Raw genomic sequence first — 14,627 nt, 5'->3', positions numbered from 1 at the left:
TACAATTATTAATATGGGCTGTATTGACTCTTTAACTAACTATAACTATGACTCGACCTTATTACATAAATAAGGGGGCTAGGGTTGGACCCTAACAAGAACTGACTAAGTGAGTCTCTGGAAGCTGGAAGGCAAGCCTGTGAGAGCGACTCTGGGTTTCTGGACGCTGTCATGCCTATAGCATGAGAGCGACTCAGGCTTAAGTTGTCCAAAAATTCAGTGGGACCCAAGCAAAAGTTGTCTAAAGTGTTGGATTGGTTCGTGAGGGTCCCAAAGCTGATGTTGAATGTCTGTATGGTGTGCTTTCGTCAGTTCCACTTCCTTAACGTGACTTTGGAGGTCGAATCATATCATAGTGGCCTCTTGTCACATGTTTACCACGGCTAGCCAGTTGCTTGGGTAGATGTGAGAGGAGGGAGTTACATGGAGTAGATTGATCAAGTGGATCAAGATATAAAGACTCGTGGCATGTGGATGATAGAGGATGACACGTGTTCCTTAAAAATGTAATACTTTCGGTGGAGCCAAATTCTAAATTGAGTTTAAGAGTGCTCATGTAGTCTTGAGGAATGGAAAGATTAGTCTTCACCTTGGGCTCCATGAACCATTCCAAGGTTTTCTCCACTGGATTTGAATCTTGGGAAGTGGATGAAGGTTGAAAAGACAGATCAACAATCTGATTTACATATTTTCTTATTTGAATAGGTTCAACACAAGGCACTGAAAAAGGAGGACAAGGAATGAAAGGAATAGCATGTTCCTCTAAAATCAACAATGTCTCATGTATTTGAAAAGTAGGGAGAGTTGAATCATCAAAGGATTGAGACTCGCCATGTAAAGATATATGAATCAAATGATCAAACTTTGTTCAAAGGAATCCCAATCCATATCTTCTTCAGGAAATTCATAACAAAGGTGAAGGAATCGATTAGAAAAATCCTCATTCGTAGTTGATTAATTCGTTTAAGGACATCCTCGTAATCATACCCATCAAATGCTAAATGAAACTGCTTGATGAGATGTTCAAAAGAATGAATGGAAGCGAGTGGTAGGGTATGACGCCATTGATTAACTCGACCTTCAAGAGTGAGGAAGAAAAGCACACAAGCCGCATCTTCACACTCAATCTCATAATATTCACAAAACTCAAGAAAGAGAGATGCATGCTCGACTACAAATGTATCACCCTCACCATCAAACTTGAATTGAGATAAGTCGTGAAGAAGTTCATCGGGGATAAAGGGTTTACCATCAGATCTATTGGAAAAACACCCTCAAAGTATGATTTGGGGATGTTATGAACTCACAGTCAGCATGTAGAGGCTATGAAATTGAAAGAGTTGAGGGAGTTGTAGAGGTTGGATATAAAAGAAATTACTGAGCAATAATTAGCTCACCAGGCTTGGAAATGCTTTACTTCAAGGAAAATTTTAAACCTTTGAATATTTATTAAAATTAAAATACTTTTCTCAACCTAATAAGATACATTAAGGAACCAGAGTTATTGGTTTGAAAATTTGTCTTATGTGATTTTTATAAAAAGACTTTTCTTAACCATTATATTAATTTTAAATTATATTTCATCATTATTCAAACAGTACATTAGCAACAATTATATTAATTTTAAATTATATTTCATCATTATTCAAATTCAGTTACTTTTGAATATTTAATAAAATTAAAATTAAAATAAATCTAAAATCACATCAACTTAACATTTTTCCCAACATGTTAACAACAATAATATCAATTTCAAACCAATGATAACCAAAACTTTACTGACCAGACTATGAACCGCCATAAAAAACTGAAATCAATTATGATTTTTATTTTTACAAAATACCTTTTTAATCACATAAATAAAATATTACTCTTTTATGGTTCTAATAAACAACGTTTAAACTTTAGAGTAACAGGTCATCAAGCCATCTTCTTCCGTTGGGAAAAGGAAGAGAAGAAGGGGCAGGGGATGTCTCCGCTGAACGCAGTGCCCAGCTGTCCGATCGGGGCATACCCCAACCCATCCATCCGGTAACCATCGGGATAACTCTCCGGCTTGTACTCTGAGTATCTCAGTTTATGCACCTTTTTCCTTTCCTTCTCCTCTTCCTCATCCTCAACCTCCATTGAAATCCTCTCTGTTGACCACGTCAGCGGTCTCGGAGGGAGAAACCATCCCACAAAAGTCCCGAGGCAGAGGTGAAGGGTGCCAGTAACCATGGAAATGAACCAGTAGGGCTGACGTGGATATCTCATAGCATCAATCAGCCTCTCCTCGAGCACGCCATATACGATTAATCTGGCTGTGGGACGGAGGCAAGCCGGCACGATGGACAGCAAAAGATCCAGCGTGCCATCGGCTACCGTTCTGTTGGAACGGGCAAACACCATGTTGTCGGCTTCGTACTGGAGGCTGAATCGCTCCATTTCCTCCACCGTCTCGGGGATGTCTTTAATGCCCATTCGGATGCCGATGCTGCGCCACATCACAAAGTTCGCCGTCGTCTCATTTTCCGTCCAATTCCGGTAACCGAACCTGCGAGGATTTAAACACATTAATTTATTTAGCCTACATGTCAAATGATGGGGCCGGAAAAAAGGGCAAGGGAAAGAGGATGCATGTACCTGGCTGCAATCCGTTTGGGCTCCAAGATGAAGGTGGAGAGTGTGTAGAGGTAATCCTGGTTGGAGATGTTGTAGTGGCTGTGAATGAAGTTGAGGCGGCGGAGAGCGAAGGAGCCACGTAGGCTGTCGACGTGGCTGCTGAGGAGCTCTTCCACAATAATGTGGGTGTCGTCGTAGCGCTTGATGACGTTAGGCGGAGAGAACTGGCGAGTGGCAGCGAGAACCTTTGAGATGGTGGGTATGGCGAAGGTCTTGAAAAGAGCGAATTCCAGCGCCTTTTTGCTCAGAAAAGGGAACTCCACGAAATAAGTCATCCTGCACACCGCCAATGCATCTCTCACGGGATCCAGAGATGATATCAATTGCAGCCGTTTGCGGCGGAGGTGGTGGCACATGCCCACCCACATCGACACCATGATCACCACCACCAAAGAGAATACATAGAGGACCGACATACTGCTTTCCCTGCCCTTGCCTCTGCCTCACCCTCTTCTCTTTCGATAGTATGGACGGCTCTGCTTATCTTCACACACCGCCCTAGCGAAGCCCTCCCCTTCGCTATTTATCTCCTTCGCCCAGTTGGTTACACAGCCTCAGTCTCTGCAATTTGTCGCTCACATGTACGAGACGTTACGTATAATTTGTTATCTTATTTCTCGGATTCCTCTTCTTTCAAGAACACGGGTTTTGACTTTCGTCCACGGTTTCATTTCCACCTAACGCTCAAAGTACAGCGGCCTCCATGTTTGACCGCTGTTCACTTAATTTCAAATTCCATCTGCCTTTGGAACGAAAATTCAAATTGAAGGAAATTTAATTTCGTGAATTTTAACTAAAATATAATTTAAATTTGAATGTGGTGGTGGTGGTGGTCGTGGTGGAGACCAAAGATGATGATGGTGGTGGTGGTGGTGGTGGTGGTGTACGTCCACTGAGACCAAAGATGATGATGATGGTGGTGGTGGTGGTTAATGTCCACTAAGACCAAACTTTGGTCTATCGAACCTAAAGAGAATTATTTAGTTTGATTTAAGATTTTATTCCTGTGCTCAAAAAGCTTGGAGAGAAGCCTCCCGTGCTCACTATAATTTTGACAACCTAAAAGGTTAGGAAGGTCAGTATTGCAACAAAGATTTTGAAACTGAGATCTAATGTGGTTGTACATGGGGCACTCTAAGAGGAAGTGATTTTCAGCCTGGACGTTCGTATTCTCATAGAGATGGCAGAACATTTCCATTGATGGTGTTTTAGAAACTGCCCAATGACCTATTTCACTGTGGAGGGTGTTTTAGGAACTTCCCAATGACCTGTTTCACTATGGAACTCATGAGAGTTCGTTTTAATCTTAGCTATATTAATTTTCTTCTTTGAGCTAATTAGATATATATTCAAAAGTCAAATTATACTAATAAAAATATCAATATCTAAATATATAAATTAAAAACCAATAATAATCTAAACTAATATTAAATATATAAATTTATACTAAAAAATTAAATATCAATATCTAAATATATAATTATATAATTAAAAAATTAACCACACAAATATATATAATTAAAAATATATGACTATCGTAATAAAATATTAGTGTCTAAATAATTAAAAATCTAACTATACTAATACAAATATCTGCATCTAAATAAATATATAATCAAAACTTATAATAATCAAACTTAATAATAAAAATATCTATATCTAAAATATTAAAAACCTAATATTAATTAAATATATATAAATAAATTAAAACTAACACTAAATAACTATTAAATAACAAAAAGACATACAATGTATATGAAATAAATAAATATATTTAACGCAAAACAAACAAATATAAAAAACCACGAAGTTAGTAAAATATAAATATAGAACCACTATTAAAAAAATAATAATAATAAATAAATAAATAAAAATAAAAAATAAAATAAATAAATTATAAAAAAAAATTTATCAAAAGAAAAAACAAAGTAAGAAAAATCTTAAGAATAAAGTGTAGATATTTATGGTCCTTCCTGAGAGTACTTGGCTTTTTCTGCTTCCATCAACTTTTGATGATGGAAAAAGAAAATTAATAATGATTTTTTTATTACAATTTTTTTAAATAAAATTGCAATAAAAATATTTAAAAATATAGATTTTTTTAATAATGCTATGAGGGATGACATAAGCGAGCGGGGTGATATTTAGCCTTGAATAAAACATAGATATCCAATACGTTTTGGGATTACACATTGCTACCAATAATCAAGCTGAATTTTTTACTCTTTGGAAAGGATTATAATTAGGGACTGAAAAGAAATTTTCAAAACTCATGATTTTTGGTGATTCAGTAATTGTAATCTATCAAGTATGGGAAGAAAAAATATCACATAACAATAGTCTCCCCCTATATTACATAAGATTGCGATCCAACTTTATAAATTTGAAAATATTGAATTCACTCATGTCCTAAGGCACTTAAATATTTTAAGAGAGGCATTGACCAATAAAAGGACATGTATGGATAAAAGCATTTTAGAGTTGAATAATAAAAAATTCTCTAATACTCCATTACTAGAACACCTTTACATGGGAAAGAAGAAATAATCAAGAGCCCCAAAAGGTCATTTAATCGTATTGATATATGAGGAAATCGGTGTTTGGGTGCTCTTGAGCATGACTATGAATTAATCTCTTCGTTTGATGAAGGTCTTCATGGTTCAGTGACAGACATTCTGAATGGCACCCCTTTAGTACTCTTGCTCAAACTTCCTTCACATATGGCACATGATCTTATCTCAACAAGTGCTCAAGTGTCCATATATCCTCTTAAACAGCATCAGTATTGGATCTTTAAAGGACCGAGATCATCAACTCTATGAACTTATTCATTTTGACTTAGGTTTTCGTTAATTATTCCATCTCTTGACATCTATTTGCACTCTCTACAAACATTTCGAAGCAATTCAAGATTGAGCAAACCAGTCACACAATTAATAGCCACAAGGAGAATGTACATCGGTCGAGGAGGAAATGACAGTCTTGGCTCAAGACTCCATAAGGCTTACATAATGGTAAGAAAACAATATTCATCTATGTCGAGGATAACGAGAAAAGGAGGGTGTCATGCCAGAATAGACTTGGTGATTAGAGCCAATTTTTGTGCACTCACACAAACACCTCCATTTTAGAGTCAAGTTTTATTGAGGTGCAGCCTCCTCATGGAGAATATAGGTTCTTCTTCCCATGATAATGAATAAGTTGACATGAATCTTCTCTTAGACAAGATACTGGAAGTTATGGAAGGACTTATGGGTGCTTTCAACCAGCCAAACGAGGCAGAGGAGAAGGCACAAAAATTTTGTTAGACACTTATTAACACCAAACTAGAATTGATGGAAAGTAAAACAAAGTGGTTTCAAACTGAAATTTGAACTAAGTTGGTTGTCATGAAATGCAAATTGGTTGAGATGGAAGAGAACTATGCAACTGGAGTGCACTTGGCGAATGCAAAGGTTGAAGCAAGCGAAAGCTGAACATGGAAAAAAGGAGAGTAGGTCCTAGGTCCAAGCGACATGTTTGACTAATGAAAAATGTCTAGAAAAGAGTATGGAACAACAATCTAGTCATCTCTTAGTTGAAGTATTTTGTTTTAATTTGACTTATGTAAGTTTTGTTTATTCCAAGGAGTCTTTTATGTAGAATATAATAGGCATCTCTTTAGTATTGTAGGAAAAAATGACACAAAAGCAAGCTCCATATGTTTTGGATTTTTGAAGGTAAGATCAACATGGATTTGGATGAAATATAACATGGATTTGGATGAAATATAACATGGATTTAGATGAAATATGTAAGGGTTCTCGCCTGAAATATATCTTATCTTTTTAATAGAAAATCCCTAACTTTTCCTTTGAAGAAAAATAATAAAATTATGAAAAAATAATTTTTGTAATCTAACTTTTATATTATAGATTTTGTTCTAATTTAATATATATATATATATATATCACTAAAAAATTTATAACTCTTATTTTTATTATTTTTAACCATTATTTTATAATTTTTTTAGACTACCAATTTTAATCCTCAATTTTCCTCTAATAAAATGTTATTTTTTTTTAATTTTGAATCCTCTAATTTTTTGTCTTCTTTGACCAAAATAAGAACTTTAAATTTGAAATTTGATAATAAATGAAAAAAATATTTACCTGACAAAACAACTCATAATAATTGAAATAATAAAAATGCCACAATTGTATATAACCCACCAACCTACCACTCTTGGTAAAATACAAAAGATTCCCTCTTTATATACTTTATATCACGTTGCCCTCAAACATTTTATTTACCTATTTTAATCAGATGTGTTGAGAGATGTTTTGGTTAGAATAAAGGATTCTCGCTTTATAACCTACCACTCTTTGTATAATACAAAAGATTCCCTCTTTATATACTTTATATCACGTTGCCCCCAAACATTTTAGTTACCTATAAAATAGATGTGTTGAGAGATGTTTTGGTTAGAATAAATTAATTAAGGAGTGTGGTATTATTACTTTTTATTTCTAATGATTATGTTTAGATAATTAATAAAGAAATTAATATACTTTATATCACATTGCCCCAAATATTTTATTTACTTATTTTAGTAAGATGTGTTCAGAGATGTTTTGGTTAGAATAAATAAATAAAGAAGTGTGGAATAACTATTTTAATTTCTAATGATTATAGTTGGATTATTAATAAAGAAATTAATATATTCTATTGCAATATATTTGATGATTGAATTATCAATAGAGTAATTAATATATTTAACACTAATATATTTGATTGGAGAGTAATAATTAGACATAGTAGGAATAAGTAATAATAATTTCTATGGTTTAAGTAATTATAAGAAACAAAGATTATTATTAAGGAGAAACTAAAAACAAAAATTACTTTGTTCATTTTATTTTGTCTTATTTCTTTTACGATAAACAAGTTTTATAGAATGACCAAATTCTGCTTACTAATGATTACATTAATTATTATCTTGTCTCACTGGTTTATTGGCAGAATTTTACCTTGTGACTTCCCATTAGTGAGGCGCTTTAGAAACGAGAACTCAACCAATTGAACTAAAACTTGAGGCTTAATTTGAATGTGTTTTTATACTAATGTTGTGCTACATATGCCCTTTTTTGAATTGATAAATTGTATGATAATTTCTTACTAAAAACCAAATTTAATTTTTCAATACAATACAATTTTAGGTGACATTGTAATTATAGAATATTATTTAAATTTCAGTTTTAAAGGTATAAAATGAATTTAGTGCCTTGAATAAATTCTATTAGGCACTAACATGGTATAGAGTGCACATCACACATGTAATGCAAATCAATAACTCCAAAATTTTAAGTAAAAATGCTTGGAAAATATATAGTGAACAAAGTAAAAAAATCTTCTCTATTGATTGGTTTTGTAGTATGATGTAAAATTGTTTTAGCTAGATCAAGAGTTCATCTTCCTTGAATATAAGAAGATAAAGTAACATATGAAAGACTTAAAACCTTTCTAAGTACTAATATTTTATACAGTACACATCACACATGTATTGGGAGGACATAACTTCAAAATTTAAAGTAAAATTGATTAGATAATATGTACTAAACAAAGTAAAATAATTAACTTTATTTATTAGTTTTGTAGTATGATGTAAAATTACTTTTTCTTTATCAAAAGTTCATCTTCCTTGAATAGAAGAATATAAAGAAACATATGAATGACTCAAAACCTAAAAATATTTAATAAAAAATGAAATCCTACTCTGTTACCATCACCTAATTTTCCTTAAATAAAAATGACAAACCAACTCGAGTTTGTGGATAATAACCTCTTCTTGATTGATAGCTAATAATTATAATAGGATTCCCCCTCTAAGGTAAATATTTTACACAAATCTATATGTATATGTTTTAATTTAAATTTCAATAAAAATGTTTTGATAAGAAAATGAACTTGTCAAAAAAATAATGAATTAATATAAATATTTTTTTAATTCAATTTTTGTAAAAAAAACACATTGAAATTGATGTGTCAAGTGTTTCCAATTAGCTAGTGTGGTTCATCAATCATCAAGACTAAGATGGAAAGTGATCCCATCGTGAAAAAAAAAAAGAAAAAAGAAAATGGATGAATATAAAGATACAAAATGAAAATTAATAAAAATACATAAATAATAATAAATAAACTAATATAAACCAAGAATAAAAATGAATAGAAAAAATAAATAATAATAATAATAATGGTAATAATAATAATAAATAAATAAATAAAAATAAATAAATTCATAAAAAATTAAAACCTAATAAAATATCAATGTCTAAATATTGGTGGTGGTGGTGGTGGTTAACGTCCACTGAGACCAAACTTTGGTCTATCGGACCTAAAGAAACGAATTGTTTAGTTTGATTTAAGATTTTATTACTATGCTCAAAAAGCTTGGAGAGAAGCCTCTGGAGCTCACTGTAATTTTGACAACGTAAAAGGCGTTTGATTTAAGATTTTATTACTATGCTCAAAAAGCTTGGAGAGAAGCCTCTCGAGCTGCCTGTAATTTTGACAACGTAAAAGGTTAGGAAGGTCAATATTGCAACAAAGATTTTGAAACTGACATCTAATGTGGTTGTACACCGTGCACTCTAAGAGGAAGCTTTTCATCCTCAATGTTCGTATTCTCACAGAGATGGCAGAACCTTTCCATCCATGGTGTTTTAGGCACTGACCAACGGTTTCACTATGAAGCTCATGAGAGTTTGTTCTAATCTTCGCTGTTTTAATTTTCTTCTTTGAGCTAATTAAATATATAATCAAAAGTCAAATTATACTAATAAAAATATCAATATCTAAATATATAAATTAAAAACCAATAATAATCCAAACTAATATTAAATATATAAATATATATTTATACATTAAAAAATAAAATATCAATGTCTAAATATATAATTATATAATTAAAAAATTAACTACACAAATATATATAATTAAAAATATATGACTATCGTAATAAAATATTAGTGTCTAAATAATTAAAAATCTAACTATACTAATAAAAATATCTACATCTAAATAAATATATAATCAAAACTTGTAATAATCAAACTTAATAATAAAAATATCTATATCTAAAAAATTAAAAACCTAATATTAATTAAATATATATAAATAAACTAAAACTAACACTAACTAACTATTAATAACAAGAAGAAATACCATGTATATGAAATAAATAAATATATTTAACGCAAAACAAACAAATATAAAAAACCACGAAGTTAGTAAAATATAAATATAGAACTAGTATAAAAAATAAAAAAATAAATTAAATACCATGTATATGAAATAAATAAATATATTTAACGCAAAACAAACAAATATAAAAAACTACGAAGTTAGTAAAATATAAATATAGAACTAGTATAAAAAATAAAAAAATAAATTAAAGTAAAATAAATAAATAAATTATAATTTTTTTATTAAAAGAAAAAAGAAAGCAAGAATTTTAAGAATAATGGGCAGGGATCTATTGTCCTTACTCAGAGTACTTGGATTTCTCTAGATCTTGATGACTTCCCTCTACTTTTGATGATGAAAAAAAAAATAATGATTTTTTTTATTACAATTTTTTTAAATAAAATTGTATTAAAAAAATTTAAAATATAGATTTTTTATAATAATGTTATGAGGGATGGCATAAGTGAGTTGGCTGATCTTTAGCCTTGAATAAGACATAGAGATCCAATAACCCCTAGGATTACACATTGCTACCAATAATCAAGCTGAATTTTTTACTCTTTGGAAAGGATTATAATTAGCCATTGAAAAGAAATTTTCAAAGCTCATGATTTTTGGTGATTCAGTAATTGTAATCCATCAAGTATGGGAAGAAAAAAGATCACATAACAATAGTCTCCCCCTATATTGCATAAAATTGCAATCCATTTTTATAAATTTGAAAAGATTGAATTCACTCATGTCCTAAGGCGCTTAAAGCTTTCAAGAGAGGCATTGACCAATAAAAGGACACCTATGGATAAAAGCATTTTAGAGTTGAATAATAAAAAACTCTCTAATACTCCATTACTAGAACACCTTTATATGGAAAATAAGAAATAATCAAGAGTCCCAAAAGGTCATTTAATCGTATTGATATATGAGGAAATAGGTGTTTGGGAGCTCTTGAGCATGGCTATGAATTCATATCTTCTTTTAATGAAGGTCTTCATGGTTTAGTGACAGACATTTACTAGTGCGTTCTGCATGGCACCCCTTTAGTACTCTTGCTCAATCTTCCTTCACATATGGCACATGATCTTAGCTCAACAAGTGCTCGAGTGTCCATATATCCTCTTAAACAACATCAATATTGGATTTTTAAAGGACTGAGATCATCAACTCTATGAACTCATTCATTTCGCCTTAGGTTTTCGTTAATTCTTCCCTCTCTCTATATGTATTTGCACTCTCTGCAAGCATTTCGAAGCAATTCAGGATCGAGCAAACCAGTCACACAATTAGTAGCCACAAGGAGAATTTACATCGGTTATGGAGGAAATGATAGTCTTGGCTCAAGACTCCATAAGGCTTACATAATGGTAAGAAAACAATATTCATCTATGCCGAGGATAACGAGAAAAGGAGGGTGTCATGCTAGAATAGACTTGGTGATTAGAGCCAATTTTTGTGCACTCACACAAACACCTCCATTTTAGAGTCAAGTTTTATTGAGGTGCAGTCTCCTCATGGAGAATATAGGTTCTTCTTCCCATGATAATGAATAATTTGACATGAATCTTCTCTTTGACAGGATACTAGAAGTTATGGAAGGACTTATGGGTGCTTTCAACCAACCAAACTAGGCAGAGAAGAAGGCACAAAAATTCTGTTAGACACTTATTAACACCAAAATAGAATTGATGCAAAGTAAAATAGAGTGGTTTCAAACTGAAATTTGAACTAAGTTGATTGTCATGAAATGCAATTTGGTTGCGATGGAAGAGAACTATGCGACTAGAGTGCACTTGGCGAATGCAAAGATTGAAGCAAGTGAAAGTTGAACATGGAAAAAAGGAAAGCAGATCCCAGGTCCAAGCAACATGTTTGACTAATGAAAAATGTCTGGAAAAGAGCATGGAACAACAAGCTAGTCATCTCTTAGTTGAAGTTTTTTGTTTTAATTTGACTTATGTAAGTTTTGTTTATTCCAAGGAGTCTTTTACGTAGAATATAATAGGCATCTCTTTAGTATTGTAGGAAAAAATGACACAAGAGCATGGTCCATATGTTTTGGATTTCTGAAGGTAAGATCAACATGGATTTGGATGAAATATAACAAGGATTTCGATGAAATATGTAAGGGTTGTGGCCTGAAATCTCGCTTATCTTTTTAATAGAAAATTCGTAACTTTTCCTTTGAAGAAAAATAATAAAATTATGAAAAATTAATTTTTGTAATTTAACTTTTATATTATAAATTTTGTTTATATATATATATATATATCACTAAGAAATTTGTAATTCTTATTTTTATTATTTTTAATGGTTATTTTATAATTTTCTTTATTTTTAGCCATTATTTTATAATCTTGTTTAGACTATCAATTTTAATCCTCAATTTTCCTCTAATAAAATGCTATTTTTTTTTTAAATCCTCTATTTTTTGTCTTCTTTGATCAAAATATGCACTTAAAATTTGAAATTTGATAATGAATGAAAAAATTATTTACATTGCAAATCAACTAATAATAATTGGAATAATAGAAATGCCACAATTGTATATAACCCACCAACCTACCACTCTTTGTAAAATACAAAAGATTCCCTCTTTATATACTTTATATCACATTGCCCCAAACATTTTACTTACTTATTTTAATAAGATGTGTTTAGAGATGTTTTGGTTAGAATAAAGGATTCTATCTATATACTTTATATCACATTGCCCCAAACATTTTATTTACCTATTTTAATAGGATGTGTTGAGAGATGTTTTGGTTAGAATAAAGGATTCTCTCTTTATATACTTTATATCACATTGTCCCAAACATTTTATTTACCTATTTTAGTAAGATGTGTTGAGAGATGTTTTGGTTAGAATAAATAAATAAAGAAGTGCGGAATAACTACTTTTTATTTCTAATGAGTATGGTTGGATAATTAATAAAGAAATTAATATACTTTATAAATCAGATTGCCCAAACATTTTATTTACTTATTTTAATAAGATGTGTTGAGAGGTGTTTTGGTTAGAATAAATAAATAAAGAAGTGTGGAATAACTATTTTTTATTTCTAATGATTATGGTTGGATCATTAATAAAGAAATTAATATATTCTATTGCAATATATTTGATGATTGAACTACGAATAGAGTAATTAATATATTTAACATTAATATATTTGATTGGAAAGTAATAACTAGAAATAGTAAGAATAAGTAATAATAATTTCCATGATTTAAGTAATTATAAGAAACAAAGATTATTATTAAGGAGAAACTAAAAACAAAAATTACCTTGTTCACTCTATTTTGTCTTATTTCTTTTATGATAAACAATTCCTATGGAATGACCAAATTCTGCCTACTAATGATTACATTAATTATTATCTTGTCGACTGGTTTATTGACAGAATTTTACCTTGTGACCTCCCATTAGCAATGTGCTTTAGCGAACCAATTGAGCTAAACCTTGAGGCTTAATTTGAAAGTGTTTTTATACTAATGTTTTGCTACATATGCCATTTTTGAATTGATACTCTTGGATATAGGCATGTGGATGTATTTTATGACTTCAGACATCTTATGCATTTCTTGTTCTCACTTACAATTTTTTTGATTGATTGTCTTTTATTTTCCTTTTTTTTTACATATAAAAGAGTTTCAAAAAACACAACAACAAAATGATTTTATGCAAATAATTTAGATAAATGTGGAATCTAGCCAGTACTAAGATGATTAAGGGATTAAAATTCTACCATAACATTGCCTTAGCTTCATTGATCTCACTCTTAACTTTTGTTCATTTAGTTATCTTTTATTCATTAATTATAAATGTAGGTTTTGAAGTATCTAGATTCCTACATTAGTTTGGGGCTTAAAAGATAAATTTCAAACTCTAAAGTTTGAAAGATTTAGCTACTAACCACTCCACGTTTTAAAAAAGTGATAACAAAGTTGATTTACAAGAAAAAAAAATTAACTCAAAATTAATGTATGTGATTTAAGGAATATACAAAAATATATAAACAACTAGCATTAATCAAAAACTGAAATGAACGCTAAAAACGAAATTGAAAAAATAACCAAACAGCTTGTAATTGCTCAAATACACGCATGAGAGAGTTTTAAGAGTTTTAAATAACATAACTATATACAAGTACCCTCAACCACTATATTCCACCAGTAAGATGGGTGCATGTGAAAAGATCAGTTATTTACTAATAAAAGTAAATAATATATATTTTACATACCCAAAAGTCATGTACTAAATAATAATCAATAGTTTTCCATACACAACAGCCATGTAGTTTTCCCAAGTTTTTGCGATTTTCTATAAACAATTCAGACTCGATCGATTGAAATGAATTTAGCGTGCAAAGGAGACACGATTTATGAAGCCCAAGCCACATTGAAATAATATTGGTCCACAAAAGGAGACGGATTGGAGTCTATAAACTACAATTGTTACTTGACTTTATTAATCCTCCTGTAGTCTATAAACTACAATTGTTACTTGACTTTATTAATCCTCCTGGAGTCTACAAATGAGATTTGACTTACTTAGCCTCCAAACGAGACTCTTCACATGTTACAGGTGAGCGTATGTAGGTATGTTTTCACGCTCACCAGAACGCATTGATTGAATTTTGAATGTCATTGGACTGGTCCCAATAGGCGGCGCTTGGTTGGACTTGTGGCACACACGAAGAAGCCCCAGATATAAGGAACCGCAGCGACAGGGTTGTACCACACCA

General features: G+C 31.1%; 1 protein-coding gene across 1 annotated transcript; it reads right to left on the bottom strand.

Annotated features, from left to right (window-relative positions):
• Window positions 1-1,779: 1,779 nt before the first annotated feature.
• On the bottom strand, window positions 1,780-3,239 carry LOC149174264 (ER-bound oxygenase mpaB-like). The gene is made up of 2 exons (XM_089422561.1): window positions 2,626-3,239; window positions 1,780-2,536 (listed from the first exon to the last, which is right to left on the bottom strand). Exons 1-2 carry the CDS (start codon window positions 3,078-3,080, stop codon window positions 1,921-1,923), a joined length of 1,071 nt encoding a protein of 356 aa, XP_089278687.1. The 5' UTR covers window positions 3,081-3,239; the 3' UTR covers window positions 1,780-1,920.
• Window positions 3,240-14,627: the final 11,388 nt, after the last annotated feature.

Source organism: Pinus tabuliformis, chromosome 4_1 (assembly GCF_031772625.1).
Source record: "Pinus tabuliformis cultivar Carrire ecotype Pingquan chromosome 4_1, CPIR1, whole genome shotgun sequence".
NCBI lineage: Eukaryota > Viridiplantae > Streptophyta > Pinopsida > Pinales > Pinaceae > Pinus > Pinus tabuliformis.
The sequence above is the reverse complement of the archived record's forward strand: the minus strand, read 5'-3'. Positions and strand labels throughout refer to the sequence as shown.

Coding starts and splice junctions, on each gene's coding strand:
- LOC149174264 (XM_089422561.1), bottom strand. CDS start 3,080: ATGTCGGTCCTCTATGTATTCTCTTTGGTGGTGGTGATCATGGTGTCG. Junction 2,537..2,625: donor CCCAAACGGATTGCAGCCAG/GTACATGCATCC, acceptor AAATCCTCGCAG/GTTCGGTTACCGGAATTGGA.